At 33.8% G+C, this 17219-nt stretch overlaps 1 protein-coding gene across 1 annotated transcript in view; it reads left to right on the top strand.

Annotated features, from left to right (window-relative positions):
- LOC136038792 (low-density lipoprotein receptor-related protein 1B-like) overlaps window positions 1-17219 on the top strand; it is a gene marked incomplete at its 5' end in the record, with an annotated part of 65448 nt that overhangs the window by 6258 nt on the left and 41971 nt on the right. Inside the window, 5 exon segments of the mRNA XM_065722176.1 lie at window positions 3908-4610; window positions 6018-6240; window positions 7573-8214; window positions 12175-12420; window positions 15152-15352. Coding sequence (XP_065578248.1) covers window positions 3908-4610; window positions 6018-6240; window positions 7573-8214; window positions 12175-12420; window positions 15152-15352 — 2015 coding nt within the window.

The raw sequence follows: 17219 nt of genomic DNA, 5'->3' as shown, positions 1-17219 counted from the left end.
ATAAATATAAAAAATATAAATCTAAATATAATATAAATTAGCAATCAACAAAGCACCGAGACACAAATGACGACCGGGACACAGGGAGTATAAATGACGACCAGGACATAAGTAAAAAAAAAAAACTAAAAAAACTAAAAAAATGGTAAAAACTACAAAAAAACTAAAAACTAATAAAAAAACTAAAAAATCTAAAAATCTAAATAAACTAAAAAAGAAAAAAAAAGAAAAAAGGAAAAAAATAAGGGAGAAAAACAAAACTAAAAAACGAATGTATATACAGACCGGGACACCGGGATACAAATGACGACCGGGACACAGGGAATATAAATGACGACCGGGAGACAGGGACATAACTACAAAGGGGACGCCGGGGTGCACAGGGGGATATATAAATGACGATGGCGACTCAGGGAATGGTCGATTAGCAATCACCATCAACAAAGCTCAAGGGCAATCATTAGAATCATGAGGTATAGATCTGAATACGGATTGTTTTCCCATGGACCATTATATGTTGCATGTTCAAGAGTTGACGTCAGCCGAAACATGACGGCGAACATATGTCTTATATAACTTGAATGACGTCACCTTCAAAGCAAAAATGACGGCAACTAATTTCATGACGTCAGCCGAAACATGACGTCACCTGACACATCCATCCACACATCCATCCACACATCCACAGACAGACAACTTATTTTTATATATATAGATAGATAGATATATATATATATATATATATATATATATATATATATATATATATATATATATATATATATATGTTTTTAACTACGTAAAACTTGCGAATATACAACTTTCTTCGCTGTCCCATTGTCTGTGCATATAAATAGATTGTCAGGTTTACCGACTCTTGAACATGCAGCATATAATTGTCCATGGGAAAACAATCCGTATTCAGATCTATACTTCATGATTCTAATGATTACCCTTGAGCTTTGTTGATGGTGATTGCTAATCGACCATTCCCTGTGTAGCCGTCGTCATTTATATATCCCACTGTGCCCCCCGGCGTCTCCGTTGTAGTTGTGTCCCTGTGTCCCGGTCGTCATTTATATTCCCTTTGTCCCGGTCGTCATTTGTGTCCCGGTGTCCCAGTCTGTAATTTCTCTTTGAGTATCCCGGTCGTCATTTATATTCCTTGTGTCCCGGTGTCCCGGTCGTCATATGTGTCCCGGTGTCCCGGTCTGTATATACATTCGTTTTTGAATTGGTCTTTTTTTTTAGGTTTTTACCTTTTTTTTTAGTTATACCTCATGATTCTAATGAATGCCCTTGAGCTTTGTTGATGGTGATTGCTAATCGAACATTCCCCGTGTCCCCGTCGTCATTTATATATCCCCCTGTGCCCCCCGGCGTCCCCGTTGTAGTTGTGTCCCTGTGTCCCGGTCGTCATTTATATTCCCTGTGTCCCGGTCGTCATTTGTGTCCTGGTGTCCCTGTCTGTATATACATTCGTTTTTGAATTGGTATATGATGAAATAAATTTTTGTGTTTTTCCCCTTTTTTTCTTTTTAGTTTTTTTTTGGTTTTTACTTTTTTTTAGTTTTTTTTTCTTTTTTCTTTTTAGTTTTTTTTATTTTCATTTTTATTTTTTTTTAGTTTTGTTTTTCTCCTTTATTTTTCAGTTTTTTCCTTTTTTTATTTTTTTTCTTTTTTAGTTCTTTTTTAGTTTTTTAGCTTTTTTAGTTTTTTTATTAGTTTTTAGTTTTTTTTTCTTTTTAGTTTTTTTTGTAGTTTTTACCTTTTTTTTAGTTTTTTAGTTTTTTTTTTTTACTTATGTCCTGGTCGTCATTTATATTCCCTGTGTCCCGGTCTTCATTTGTGTCCCGGTGCTTTGTTGATGGCGATTGCTAATCGAACATGCCTTGTGTCCCGGTCGCTTTCTCTTTGAGTGTCCCAGTCGTCATTTATATTCCCTATGTCCCGGTGTCCCGGTCGTCATTTGTGTCCCGATGTCCCGGTCTGTAATTTCGTCAGTCGACAAACATGACGTCAGTCGACACACAAACATGACGTCACTCGACACACACACACACAGACAACTTATTTTTATATATATAGATATATAATTAATGATTTGACAATTTTAATATTATCAATCCTTTGCTAATGACCATTGACTATTTGGTATTATTGGAAATTCACGACAGTCGATCAACGAAACCAATCGATGGTAGCAGAAAATATAAAAAGAGAAAAATGTATTTCAACGGTTTTTGTAAAAATTAATTGAATGTTTCAACGGTGTATTGTTGAATTTCTAATTTGTATAGTGAAAAATTTCAAGTTAAAGTTGAAACCATGTAGTACGCAGTTTCCTCTTGGTTGCCGAAGGAATGAAGCGGTATAATTAACTCTGTATTCTAAGAAAACACTAAATAAGAATAGAACAAATAGAAAGTAGACCACTTTTAAAAATAAAATACAAAATGATGAATGGTGGTTAAAAATTTTACCTTTTCGTTCCAAAGTGCTGCGGAATTCATGACACTGTTGCCAAATAATGACTTCAATATCCATCCTCCATTCAGAAGAAGAATCTTTAGACCGCTATTTATCTTAAAATGGCTTTAATGTCTGTATTTTATGGACTGATGCTCAGCTTGGTAATACAAGACCCTTGGATTGTTCCCTGCTGCCGCAAGGCTGGGTGACCGATTTACTACTTGTCCTCATGAAAAGACCCAACAACTAAAATGCTGGTTCGACGCCCTATGTGCCAGTAATGGCCCTGGAGGATCTTTATTATTCTTCATCTTTAATATATATATTTAAGGATAAATACTAAAAATGCTAACCCTTTGCAGTGGCATATTCATGAAAATGAGACGATGATATAATCCCCCCCTTCCTCCACCCTAACACTTCCCGGATATTACATACTTGAGACATCTGAGAAAGTCATTCCTAGTGTCGTTAGATTTTCCATTATATTGATTAAATATTTTCTTTTTTTTTATAAAAGTACTTTTTTGTTCAAAGAAAAAAGTACTTTTTTCTTTTTTCAAAGAAAAGTACTTTTTTGTGCTAAAGTGGCGGTAGCTTTTGGAATTCTGTCGAATTCTGCTACTGGCAGCTTTGGAACTTTTTCTTTGCCTGGTCACAGATGAATATTTACTGTTTTAGCGAGTTGAGATTAATTATCCCTTAAGCAAAATTCTATTAATCCCTTGTTTTTCTCAGTCTATTGTTATATTGATGTAGTAATAAAAAGTGAAATTATATGGCTAACTGCAACATACAGACTTCTTGAAAAATAGATGGAATCATAATGTTAAACGTGGACATAGAGAGTGACTATTCTGTTGTTTATTCTCAAGTTTGATGAGGTCTCTTTCAGCTGTAATATGATAATATCTGTTAAAGTAAATTCACTTCACGTTTGCTCAATGTATAATCTTTTTATTCACCTTCTGGGGAAACAATATGGAAGAAAAAGAAAAGCACAGTGACAAGAGTTACATACTCCAAATCTAACAGAATAGAGGGGGGGGGGACCAGGGATAAACTATTTTTTATTATAAATTTTACAATCCTGAAATAGAACTATATTTTCGACAAACAGAACTAGATACAAATATATATCGTCGTTACAGAGGTAGCCGCATCCTAGTAAAGGACTAACCTCGGCCAATAGTAACCCAAAGTTAATTATTTTGAAACCAAATCAGATTGGAATAAAAAGTACACTATTGGAATGGCTAAGACCGAAACCCCCTTTACATGAAACATATCGTCAACAACAAGGAAAATTGCTTTTTTGCATGAAAAGTACTTATGCGTCCTCTTTTTTGTCAATACAGAGATTTGTTGATACATCTAGAACCGCAGAACTACATAAAGTAATACTATATATATATGTAATTAAATTTTTTTTTAGGGTCTTATACTGGTCTGAGTGGTCGACCACGCTAGGTAGTCGAGATACGCTTGAACCAACCTATGACGGTAGAATAGAAATGGCATGGATGGATGGTTCAAATCAGAAAACTGTTATTTCGTCTAATCTTCACTGGCCTAATGGATTAGTTATAGATAAAACATCACAAAAATTATTTTGGTGTGACGTATATTTAGAAAAAATTGAGAGGGCCAATCTAGATGGCAGCAATAGAGAGTTGATCCTATCAGTGGGTGATTGGTTATCACACCCTTATTCTCTAGCTGTTCATGATGGATGTGTCTTTTGGTCTGAACAGGGTCTATTTGGTCGCATTCAACGTTTGAACTTGGACACTAAAAACATCACAACCTTACGGGTAGAGAACCCCATTTTGTTTGATCTCAAATTGTATGATGTAACTGCTCAAAAAGCCAAAATAAGTTGCTCAGGAAATAATAGTCAGTGTTCAGATCTATGTTTGCTTACGCCACATGGTGGTGTGTGTAGCTGTGCCAATGGGTTAGAATTTAATGATAAATTCCAATGTGTTAATAGGACAAAAGGCCCTATTTGCAGTGCAGAACAATTTAAATGTAAAAGAAGTGGAGTTTGTATTGATAAACAGTTTGTATGTAATGGGGAAAGAGATTGTAATGATGGAAGTGACGAAATAGGAACCTTTGGAAATCCCTGTAAAAGTGTAAGTTTTCTTTTTGCCTTTGGTTGTTTTCCTAACTATTTCTTGAAAACTAAAAGAACAACGAAATTGTAAAAAAAAAAAAAAAAAAAAAAAAAAAAAAAAAAAAAAAAAAAAAATGAATAGGTCCTGGAAAAGATTACTTAAAATTTACAATTCAATATTTATGATTACTTCTGGAATGGTCATCTTACCGCTGCCGCGGCTGCACAGTGGATCGAAGCAGGCAAGGGCCAGGGATCAATCCCCCCTGCAACAAGGTTGGGTGACACGCTTGCATCCTGCCCCTGTAAATAAGAATCAGAAAACCTGAAGTGTAGATTTAACACCCTATATGCCAGCAACGGCTCTGGAGGATATTCATCCTTTTTATATCCATATTATTTCTTAAAAAAAAAAACAAAAAAAAAAAAAAAACAAAAAACGAAAGGACATCAACTACCTTTTCCAATATTATAAAGAGTCAGAATCCAATTTTCTCTTGATTAGTATATCTAGATTTTGAAAACTGTATTATCGTGTCGTTACTTTGGTTTTGTCGTTTTTTTTGTTTTTTTCTAGCACCCTGATTTTAGCTTATTCCTAGAAAGTGGCAAGGGTCTAACCTCTGCGGTTTTTACGGAAAATATGGACCTTAGGCTGGATTGATGAATATGACTTTGCATTTTGGAAAGCTTTGTAGAATTCTTACCTGGGGCCAAAAATCTATTGATCTTATTGATTTTAATCAATTATTTTATTGATCTTAAGACCTTTCTTCTAGATTACTTGGATTTTATATTCTATTCCCTCATTGAAGGTGTAGGTGTCGAACATTCTAATAGTATTCCGCTTAGAAATTTCACAGCGACAAAAAATGAAGCCGGCCCCTTGGTCACCGGGTCTATCCCACGCTACAGAATTCAGAAACAAGTACCAGGTTTGTCATTACCATTGTGTCATACCAACATGTCATCGTGTCATACCATGTGCCGCAACGTGGTATGCCAGTATTGGTGTCATTAACTGCTTTAGTTTCTTCAGTTAATCTGTTCAGTCTTATCTATGAGAGACATAAACATCTGTTCAGTAACTACTCATTTTCATGACCACTATTAATCTTATTGATTATCGCTTCCCATATCTGATATTCCATCTGTTAACGCAGAAGTTACCTTTTTGTAGATTTGCTCACACGGAATAGTTGTCCCTCTTCTTGGTTTTGCCGACATTTTAGGGAATAATGCCGTGTCACTCAAAACCGGGATCGCCATTGGACAGGGGATAGCTCATCCACCCATTTGAAGAGGGGAGAGTAAAGTGTGGGATAATTTTGAAATTGATGTGGGGAAGGGCAGGCGCCAAGTTCAAGTTATTACTTACATGATTCGTGTCAATCACGATTAATGCAATTAATTTTTTTAATATTAGGCCGATGAAGAATGTAAACCAGACGAGTTTAAATGTAAGGACGGGGATTGTATATTCTTAAAATGGTTTTGTGACGGTGACGAAGATTGTGAGGATGGATCTGATGAAGAACATTCATTGTGTAGCAACACAAAATGCAGTTCGCAGGAATTTACTTGTGAAACCACCAAGCGATGCATTCCTCGACAGTGGGTTTGTGATGGACAAAGCGACTGCCCTGATGGTAAGATAAGATTTGTTTTCAGAAATATCACTAGCTTTAGTAAAGCAGGATTCACTCCCTATGTCAAATAGAGGAATCACACCAAATAGTAACAGCAAACAAAATTAAAAAAAGGAAAATGTAAAACTTTAACCTTAAATTAATTGTTATAAAAGTTAATAGGATAGACTGCAGATTCTGGACTATAGACTACATATGGCCATACGTGTTGTACCTAAAGCACAGGAGGATCAGAATATTAAGTAATTTTGTTTTTATAATAATTTGTTTTCAGAGGGGAAAGGTCTTCTGCCCAATTTCAAGGGAGAATCCTCTTTATGTGGACATAAGTGCCTCTGCTTCCTCAAGCAACGCCCTCTCCCCTGCTTACGCATAAAGTCTCCGTTAAGTACACTACTTATGGTTTCCTATAGATTAAAAACTAAAATGTGTATGTTTTCACAATTGTATTTATGCTTTGGGTATCTCATTTTACTTACTTACTTACCAAGTCCCATCCATCCTCTTGGTACGTTTTGGGGCCGCTCCTTTCGAAATTTCATGGACCAGTGCTCGATATACTGTTCGGTCAGGTTTCTGGAAGTAGCCATTTTAAGTATTTAAGTATCTAACATGGCGTATTTTTACACATTGAAAAGGAAACCAAGCTCATTGATTGAAATTTAAAATTCTTGCTTTCCATTTAACTCCTGTTTTCATAAACAATCGTATAGAGGAGTACTGTTTGTTAACCCCCTACCCTCTCCGACACTCGTCAAATAGAAAAGTACTATAAAGCTGCAATACGAATTACAATCTATGTCTTTTATTTTTGGTTAGATGTATCTCGGTGGAGAATATGTGGGGCGTTATTGTTATAGGTTATCGTGCTTCTCTTTCCTGTTTAACAGTGTAAACAGGCCTATCTCTCATGAAATATATCTCAATTGTGCCCCCCGACAGCTGCTGCTCCCAGGAACTAGTGTACCTCCATAAAGTCTTTTATAGGTTTTTCAAGATAGGGACACGTTTTCAGTTTATTCTGATTTTGAGGCCTAAAGCGTCAAATATTACTACGGGAAAGTTTCGAAGTCTCTTAACCCACTAGCGGCTTCTTGGTAGCTTGAGATATCCTTTTGATAATCAGGGTATATTAGTTCAAATCCCAAGTGCATAATTACTGCTCTATTCAGATATATCCTGCTCAAATAAACATATCCGTTAGATTTCATTCAAAGTATTAATTCAGTTTAAAGGACCGTGACTCTTTGGGTATCTCATTGGGATGTATTTCGATTTTATATTTTGTTTGTCTAGCTAGTACTACGTAATCATTAGTTTTTTCCTTCACAGATGGCTCTGATGAGAGAAACTGTTCGAAACCTGTGTGCTCCCCAACTGAATTTGCTTGTGCAAATGGTCGTTGCATCCCATTCACGTTCCTGTGTGACGGCCAAGACGACTGTGATGATAAATCGGATGAGAAAAATTGTCCCTCCATTTGTGATCATGTTGTCAATTTTCTATGCCGATCGGATCGTAAATGTATTCCTGGTAGTTTCCGTTGCGATGGTTTATCTAATTGTGCTGATGGCAGCGATGAATTCAATTGTACGAATTCGGATCGTTTTATGAAAGCTTGTGAACCAAATGAATTCCGATGTGATGACGGACAGTGTATACCCAAGCTATTACAGTGCAACATCGATCATGATTGTTTAGATGGCTCTGATGAGAAGAACTGTAGCAACATCAGTTGTAAGGAAGACGAATTCTCGTGTGCTGACGGTAAAAGATGTGTGCCAAAAAGATGGAGATGCGACGGGATTGCAGATTGTGACGATGATTCTGATGAAGCTGAGTGTATATTTAAGCCTCCTCCGTGTCTCCATCCGAGCCGACTCTGTGATAATAGGACTGTTTGTGTTAACCCTCCTGAGATTTGCGACGGGAAGCCAGATTGTGATGATGGGAGTGATGAAGGGCTTGGTTGCGGTAAGATCAATTTAGCAGATTTAAGGTTACTTATAATCCTCTCTCTCGGCTTTGTGATTTATAAAATGCATATTGTGGATTGTTTAGAACACAAATTGAGCATCACACAAACAGGAGCAGACAATTTGAAAAACAAAATTTTTTTTTAGAGCATCAGGTTTCCTTCCTGAAAAAGACTTTCAATCCTCCTAAAAAAATTTACATATTAAAAAAAAAAAACGAAATCCCTCGAAAATTAGCTCTTCTCTAATATTATAAATTTGCTCATCGGTTAGTTGTCCAAAGTAAAAATGTTACGTTCGGAAAGCACGTTCTAAGTAAATAATACTACAATACTTCACTTGGATTTAGTTGCCAAAGTTGTGGTGATTGCCCACACTAGCTTTCACAAAATTTGTTGTCAGAAGGGAGAGCAAGAAAATACAGCACACACTGCGTGACAGAATGCGTGTGGTAACGCGGTCCCGTGGTGTGAATTTTGATAAGGATTACAAGAGTTTCTACAAAGATCAGTTCTTGCGGCCTGAACGTTACGGTCAGAAAACGCGGTTTAAGGAAATATGATTGCCCACACTAGTTTTCTCAAAAATTTGTTGTTGGAAGTGAGGGCAAGAAAACACAGCACACACCGTGTGACGAAATGTTCGTGTCAACGCGATCCCGTGGTATGAATTTTGATAATGTTTAGTTCTTGTAACCTCTTAAAGCTATTCCAGTATTCAACTTGAGATTAAACTATTTGCAATCTGAGCGAGCATACACTCACTCGAAAACGAAAAGGTGTATCTCTAAATAAATACAGAAATGAAAACAGAATTTAATATTGAAGTATTATTAATTTTTAAAAGTTTCTTTTTGTATAATCTTAAGTTTTAATAGAGCCAATCATATAGTTTTTGAGAATTTCATGGTGATATTCTTTTGCTTAAAGAATTAAATAGAAAATGATCTGACAAATTATTTGGAGCTGAAGAATGTATCCTCATTTTTGTGTGGAGTAGACTCACTAAAATCATATCAAAAATTCTTTGAGCTAGAGATACTAGTGTCTCTTCCGGGCCAAAATTTTATGTTTTTGTGTTAGATATGGCGTTTGCTCTACACCCCCCCCCCCTTTGCTAACACCCTTGTTCATCGTTCTATAATCCTTCACTCTTCGTTACACCCCTTATTTGAATTTTATTCATTTAAATCCAGATTCCGACAATAAAAAAGAAATAAAAAAAAATATCTTTACGACTTACTACATAACAATACACTCAACAACTCCACAGTTTTGCTTCTATTTATAAAATTTTGTTACCTCCAATAAAAAATAATGCTTCTTTGTAATTATGGCCTGTGGAATAAGATATACCAGAGGAATCTTTCTTACTCTCTAATTCTTTTTCGAAAAAAAATACATTTAGAAATCGTTGCTTTCTCGCTTAATGGTTGTATCTGACATCATACGTCTGAGATAAGGTAATTGCCAGAAATTATTTGCTAACCTGTTGTCAATAAAGTATTACCTGGGCAAGGTAAGAACTCCGACGTGTGATCGGACGGCATTACCTTAGACGTGTGATCGGGTGGCAGCTACGATTTGCTATTTGACTTTGGGCACGGGGATGTTGATAACGTCAACATTTCTCTGTTTTGAATTATGGATATTCGGGAAGAAAACAGCTAATGGTTTCTCACGTCCTCAATCGATTCAGCATGATGTAGTTGGAAGTCATGAATCGAAAACAAATATTTAATTAATTATGTTATAATTATTTAGAGAAAGAAGAAAATCTCAAGAGAAACAACGGGCCTGTCGCCATAAAAAAAAAAGAATACAAAATAATCACACAAATGTTTTTCCTGTGTAAAAATAGGTGGCTTGAGTGTTGAGGCAAAAATCATCTAAAACATAACAATTTAAAGAGAAGAGCAAAAAAAAAAAAAAATCTAAACTAAAAAGAATATATTATTTATTTCTTTATTTTATTTGTTTGTGTTCTTATTTATTTTTTACTTTTTTTCCGTTTTTTTTTTGAATTTTTGTGTTTAGATGATTTCTGTCTCAACGCTGAAGACGCCGAATTTTTATAGGCAAACTATTCGTTTGATTGTTTTCTTTTCTTGCTATTGGCTATGCTTGCTTTTCTCAGGATTTCTTTCTTTGTCAAATCATGGTATCTTGCTTCGGCTTTAGATCTTTTGTAATTGTTTAACAATGATTTAATTAATTAATTAAATGGTTAAATAGTAACAAAAGTTAAAGTAACAATTAATTGATTATTTACTCAATATAATGGTTAAAACCCATACATAAATAGAAGCGAAGATCCCCAGGTCCCAAGGGAAGAACTGTAAATTATGCAAGCTTTCCGTTGTTTACATAGGGTTTTTATTATTTGGAAGGGGAAGGGTTTATCCTGGGTCTCTGAAAGTTAAGAGCATGCGTTTATTATTTGGACAACTGCTATGCTGACATATTTGTTTTTTCAAGATTTGCTGTAATACATTTGTTTCAAAATCTACACCTTGCTCAGAAAGTTCTATCAAAGTTAAAAATTTACGTTAGGGTCCCGAAAACAAAGGCGTGGCAAGCTAGTTCATTATGTGGAGAATTTTTTCCTGGTAGAGTGTATCCTGACGCAAAAGCTTTAAACAGAAAAAGGAATACTTGGTTCATGTTTTTGAAAAAAAAAAAAAAAATAGGAAAAACTATCCATGAAAAATAAGCCATGCCTTGGCCCAGTCCACTTTTTAATAATAAGAGCATTTGTCTACTTCCTTAAAAGATCTTGTAAATGTTTTTGAATTGAATTAAAATCCAAATAATGTTTTCAAACCATTTGGAAAAATTAATCAGAAAAGAAGTTTAATCAACTGAATCTACATTAGCTGAGACGAAAGAGAATAAAATTTTGTCAGGAGTAACACCCTGTTAAGTTATAGATTTTAATTTGATCCCCCCCCCCCCCGTCTTCTTTTTAACGAAATCAATTTACTAAACAAATTTACAGAATTAGTCAAGTTTTCTGTAAAGTAGCATAGCATAAATAAAGCAAAGTTAAAGCAATAATATGCTCCAAGTAGAAACAGGGCTTAAAACACACTTAAAACTTTGTTCGCCACTTTAATTAAACAACGATGTTATGCAACGTACAATAGAAGTAAGGTCAATAAAAGATTCTGGTAAATGGTAAACTTGTAAACTATTAATTATGACATAATTTAAACCTATATATGTTTATATGGCTAAAATATGGTAAACTTGTTTCTAAAAACCATTGTAGGCTAGCCACCCATAAAGCCAGTATAAGAGATTCCATGAATGAGAGATCCCGGCAAAAATTTTTTAATGTCTATTTTTTTGCTTGTCTTTGGTTTCTATTCAATAGTTTTTAATTGTGATTTATTTACACTGTTTTGATTTTTTTTTTCTCTATTTCGCTGAGAACAGCTGTTGGCTTTAATAGACAAAACACTCATATGCGCTTGTTCACTTTTCACATCTTTGATAAAGTTCTTCAACCCCTAAAAGTTTTTTGATAAAGTTCTAAAGTAAAAAAAAAAAGAAGAGGAAATAAGTATAAAAAATAATTAAGAAACCCAAGCGAAGGTGATTCTCAGCCAGTAAAAAAGAAACAAACGAAAATTTAAAGCAGATATTTCGGCAGGGACCTCTGCCAAGTCGTCCTCAGCGATAAAAATTGTATTCAACTTTTTGAATATACCAAGACAAAGAAATGTTTTTTTTTCTCGTCAAACTTTTCTTTTTGTCTGGTCTTGGATGCATTTAGTTCTAGTTTAGCAAAACTAAGGCTACATTTCTCTGTATTAATTTTAAGGTTTTATATTATTTACCTCAGCATTTACTTTAAGCAAGTTCTTATTTACTTTAAGTTTTTTCTTCTTTTAAATCAGAAGATGTATGCTACAGAAGTTCGACAACAATGTTCACGATATTTATCTATCTTTTAGAAGAGGATTTATGCTCCAAATCCCATGAATGTAGTCATGAATGCCATAATGCTCCCGAAGGTATACTCTGTTCCTGTCCACAGGGTTTCAACCTTGGTAGTGATGGAAGAACTTGCGAATCAGCTCATCCTTGTCAAATATGGGGAATGTGTTCCCAGCTTTGTACCCCCTTTAAAAACCGACATAAGTGTGACTGCCTACCCGGGTATGCCCTTGATGCTGACGGCTTTACCTGTAAAAACTTAGGTAAGTTTATAGATCATTAGAAGAGAATTTTTTTTTCCTCCCCAGATTTCAACTTTAAAGTACTTAAATAACTTGAATTTTGTATTCAAAACGCTGTCTGAAAAAAAAAAAAATATTTGAATGAAAATTAAAAGCAAAATATTCAAACAGAGAATACAATATCAAAAATTTGAAATAAAGTAAACACTAAACTTTTTCTCATATAACCCCAGATTGAATAAATCTGTCTTGAACTCTTTTTTTGTCTTTTAGAGTAGCATGGAAACTACATTTATCAGTTAATCTGCTTAATCTAGGCTAAAGTAACTTGTTTTGTTGTGTATTTAAATTAATTCATAGAGAGAGAAGTTTAAGAATATCTGCACATCAACTTTATTTACTCTATATTCAGCAAAATAGGTATTATTCAGATAACTGCAGTTCAGACCGAACTATAGAGTAGGCAATTTAAACCTTTTCAATTTTTCACTGTACTCTAAGGGTGTAAGATAGGGGTTCATCTGTGGCTCTCTATGCTTAACTTTTCCACTAATAGAAGATCTGATTTATCTGGATGGTACAAACTGAAGAATAATTTCCCGCGAATGCCGAATAATTATCCTACAGGATAGGGGAAATCACCATTTTAGCTTTACCACTACCATTCAATAAAAATTATTTGTATTGAATAGTAAATAATTTATTAAGTTGCAAAGTTCCATACTAAAAACACTCAAACTGATTACATGTCTCAACCCGTAAGCACACAATACCCGTAGCACACAAATACTCGTAGCACACAAATACTTGTAAAAAACTTAGTGGTCAATCTGACCTACAATGTGTATTGAAGTAGAGCTAAGGGGGTCGGTCTAAGCTATGGAGCTGAATCATTTGACATCAGAACCCCTGAAATGGGAGATCCGCTTATGCGAAAGCATCTAGTCATAGAAGTAGTAATGACGCTTAGACTGTTTGAGATAGACTTTTCCTTATATACGATTTACGATACACACACACGCATATATATATATATATATATATATATATATATATATATATATATATATATATATATATATATATATATATATATATATATATATATATATATATATATATATATATATATATATATATATATATATATATATATATATATATATATATATATATATATATATATATATATATATATATATATATATATATATATATATATATATATATATATATATATATATATATATATATATATATATATATATATATATATATTAGGTATACTTTTTCTAGACCACACTGCCTTTTTATTCAGTGAAATTAGGTACAAAAGTGAAAACAGGTATTTGTTCGTCTTAGAAAGGCAGTGTGGTCTAAAAAAAAGCATGGGTAATTTAAGGTATTATGCTGAGAATGCATCGAATATATGGGGAAGTGAGACAAAACAGGTAGTCAACTATAAATTCAACATTTCTTTTACATTTAGAACGGATGAAGACTTTGCCATCTTCATTGGAAACTCATTTTACATTTTGACAAGATTAAAGAAGAAAATTTAAATCTTAAGACTATGAATAACCCCTGTTTTTGAATCCTTTCAGAAAAATCTAGTAAATGACCTGGAAGTTAATTATTTTCTTTTGTATAAATATATCAGTTTTCATTTTAGCGCTTTGGTATTTGTACTGATGACGATTACTGTATATGTGATTGAAATATCTAGACTTTTGCATCTATTTTCTCTGTCTAAATAAATGGACTTGTCCCCATTTGGTTGTTTATTTATAATTAGTATTTATTTGTATATATATATATATATATATATATATATATATATATATATATATATATATATATATATATATATATATATATATATATATATATATACATATATATATATATTTATAATACTAATGTAATACAGTTAACTTGTTGAAAAGAGTGCTACTCAGGTCGGTGGACCATATGCTTGATTACAAGACTTACCACATGGACTTGCCGTCTCTTTTCTTTTTCGAGCACAAGATTTATTAGTAGCGTAATATTAATTACACAAAGCATATCTTTGCGATATGTTTCCATTCGTTCACGTATCTGTTCCTGCTTTCTAGTGTAAAAAGCCCCGCTGAATATACTCAGCAAATAGTGTAGTTCAGCTGACTTTCATGGAAGAAAGACGAAACAAGTCTTTTACTATGAGATTATTGTTTTATCAATTAAAATTATCACTGTATAATCTTTCATGTGATTATCGATTTAGCGAAACGATGTTCCTAGTATTTCATTGTATTCCTAGCGTTCCTTTGAAACGTTCCGTTCCGTAGATACCTTTGCTCAACATTAAGCATATTAAGGTGGAAAAGTCGTATCCCTTCTAATGAGTGTCCCAAAGGGAGCAAAAAACTTTGCCTTTCAATTTTGTTCCAAACATTAGATCAACACAGGTTCAAATATTCTTCAACACACTCGCTTTGCTTTAACATACAAAAAAACGCAATTAATAAAAGTAGCTTCCCCTCTTGAATAATTCTAGAATTCGTTATATCATTAATAAAATTCGGTTGTTACCTTTAAATCCGACTTTGATTTTGAAGAGTTCAAAAATTTGGCAAATGAACAAATCCAAAATAGCCCAAATCCATCATAACTTGGTCAAAAGCTAAATTGATCAAAGTTGTGTATAAAATTGGACATTGAATTTGCTCTGGTTATTTTATATATCCTTGCAATTATTATCATTTTTCAGATGAATATCCGCCGTTGCTAATTTTCAGCAGTCGATATGAGCTTCTGTCTGTGGATTTGACAACACACTCTGTGCGTGCCCTAGTTAGTAGTCTGAAAAATACTGTGGCATTGGACTTTTTCTATTCCAAGGATGTTACCTATGTTTTCTGGACAGATGTTATCGACGACAAAATATACAGGGGAAGCATCATGGGGACTAGTAAGTTTCTTTACTTTTAATCGTATATCGATCGTAATATTAGGCTGTCTATCGTAATCGTAATTCGTAATTTAACTTTGCGTATTAATATTTTGCGAGCTACTATATTTTGTAGTGATGAGACTTGCTGGAAAACATGTCTTCTCGCTGATCTGGATAGATCATTTTTATATTTCTGAAAAAGAGGACTCATTTAAAATGAAGGTTTCACATAAAATGATAGATTAAATTTCTGCTATAATATTGTTGTTTTTCCTTTTTTTTAAAACTAAATTGGCCAGATTTCCTCGTTATTATTTTGATACCTTTCCTTTCTATCTATTTTAAAAAAGAAAATTTACTATAAAATAAAAAAACCACCAATCAGGTGCCAAGTGTAAAGCCTTTTCATTCTGCTTTTGTTAAAGAATTCTTCTTTTCTGCATTCTACTTTTCTTCAACCTTTGCATTCTGCTTTTCCTTCAACATTTTTTTGTATTATTCAATAGAAATCCATACCAACATTGCCATCCTAGACCACATTTAAATAGCAGGCTTTAAAGCAGAGCAGTGGGTTCGACAGGGGTATTAGCTAGAATTTTAAAAACCGTTTTTGTTTTTTCTTTTCTTTTTGGTTCCTTAATTTCAAGATTTTCATAAGTGGTAAGTGCGCTTAAGCTTGGAGACGAGAATTTTCGGTTTACCACGTTTTTACCTGCTGGAAATTCCTCTTTTCAAAAAAGTTCCTCCGCGTAACAGATTCTATTCAGGGATTATTCAAGCTTTTCCTCGTAAAAATCTAGTTTACGTTTCTCGGGTCAAGTAATGTGAATTCAGCTCCTGGACTTAGATTGATAGCTACAAAGCTGTCTACAAAAATAGATTATAAGCGATGCAGTAGCTACCACTCAAAATCACTTACCGTGAAAAGCTTCTCATTGAAGGGCAAGCAAGCTTTGGAATGTTAAGTCACCTATTAATTAATTAATTAATTTTATTTTTCACCCACACGATACACAAAGTAAATATGGTGGAGTAAGAATAAATAAATAAAAAAAAACACAAAGAGAAAAACAAATACACACACATAGTCAACGAAAAAATGGATAAGACGGTGGTGAGGGGATAGGCGCGTAGAAGCTGCACTAGAGAGCTTTTTGTGAAGAATCTCCAACTTTAAAGTTATGTCAGGAACTGAAAATTTTCTAACAATAGTCCGGTTGTTTGTCCAAGGTGGAAGATAAAGAAGAAATTTGCAAAATTTGAAATAATTTATCCGAATTCTTTTAAATTACCATCACTAAGAAGTGGGAAAAGACCTGAAGTATAAAGGACAGAATGATCGCAAAAAGTAGAATAAAGTTTGCCAGCGCACGCCTATTATACTTCTCTCTGTTTTCAACAATTTTTGCGTAACCAATCTGAATCTTTTTGCTTATTTCACAAACAGTACGCTGACGTAAGCTCGAAAGATTGTTAGTAATAGAGAAAGCAAGCCAACGAATACAATCAACAAGAGGGATAGTGAAGCTATTACAGTGAAGGGGAGTTGAAGTATTCAGCATCGTTCTTTATTTCATTTGAATCTCAAATATAATTTAATTATAATTGGTTATGAACGGCGAAAGTGTACATGACTTTGTGCTCTGCACCTTGCCTCTAATATTGCATCTTGTGCCATTGAGCCTTCATCTAATCATTCCCCCTTCCTTGATGCTTCTAGTATTCACAAGTTACCTTCGTGTGTAATCCTTAGTTCCGCAGAAAATGAGATTCTAAGTTGGCTGGTGTCTTCTTCCTTAAAACAACAAATTTATGTCGTAAAAACTTATAAAAAACCTTATATAACCTTATATAAAACTTATAAAAACCTAAAAAACTCAATTAA

Source organism: Artemia franciscana, chromosome 18, assembly GCF_032884065.1.
Source record: "Artemia franciscana chromosome 18, ASM3288406v1, whole genome shotgun sequence".
NCBI classification, from domain to species: Eukaryota; Metazoa; Arthropoda; class Branchiopoda; order Anostraca; family Artemiidae; genus Artemia; species Artemia franciscana.
Note: the sequence above shows the minus strand (reverse complement) of the source record. Positions and strands in the feature narration are given on the sequence as shown.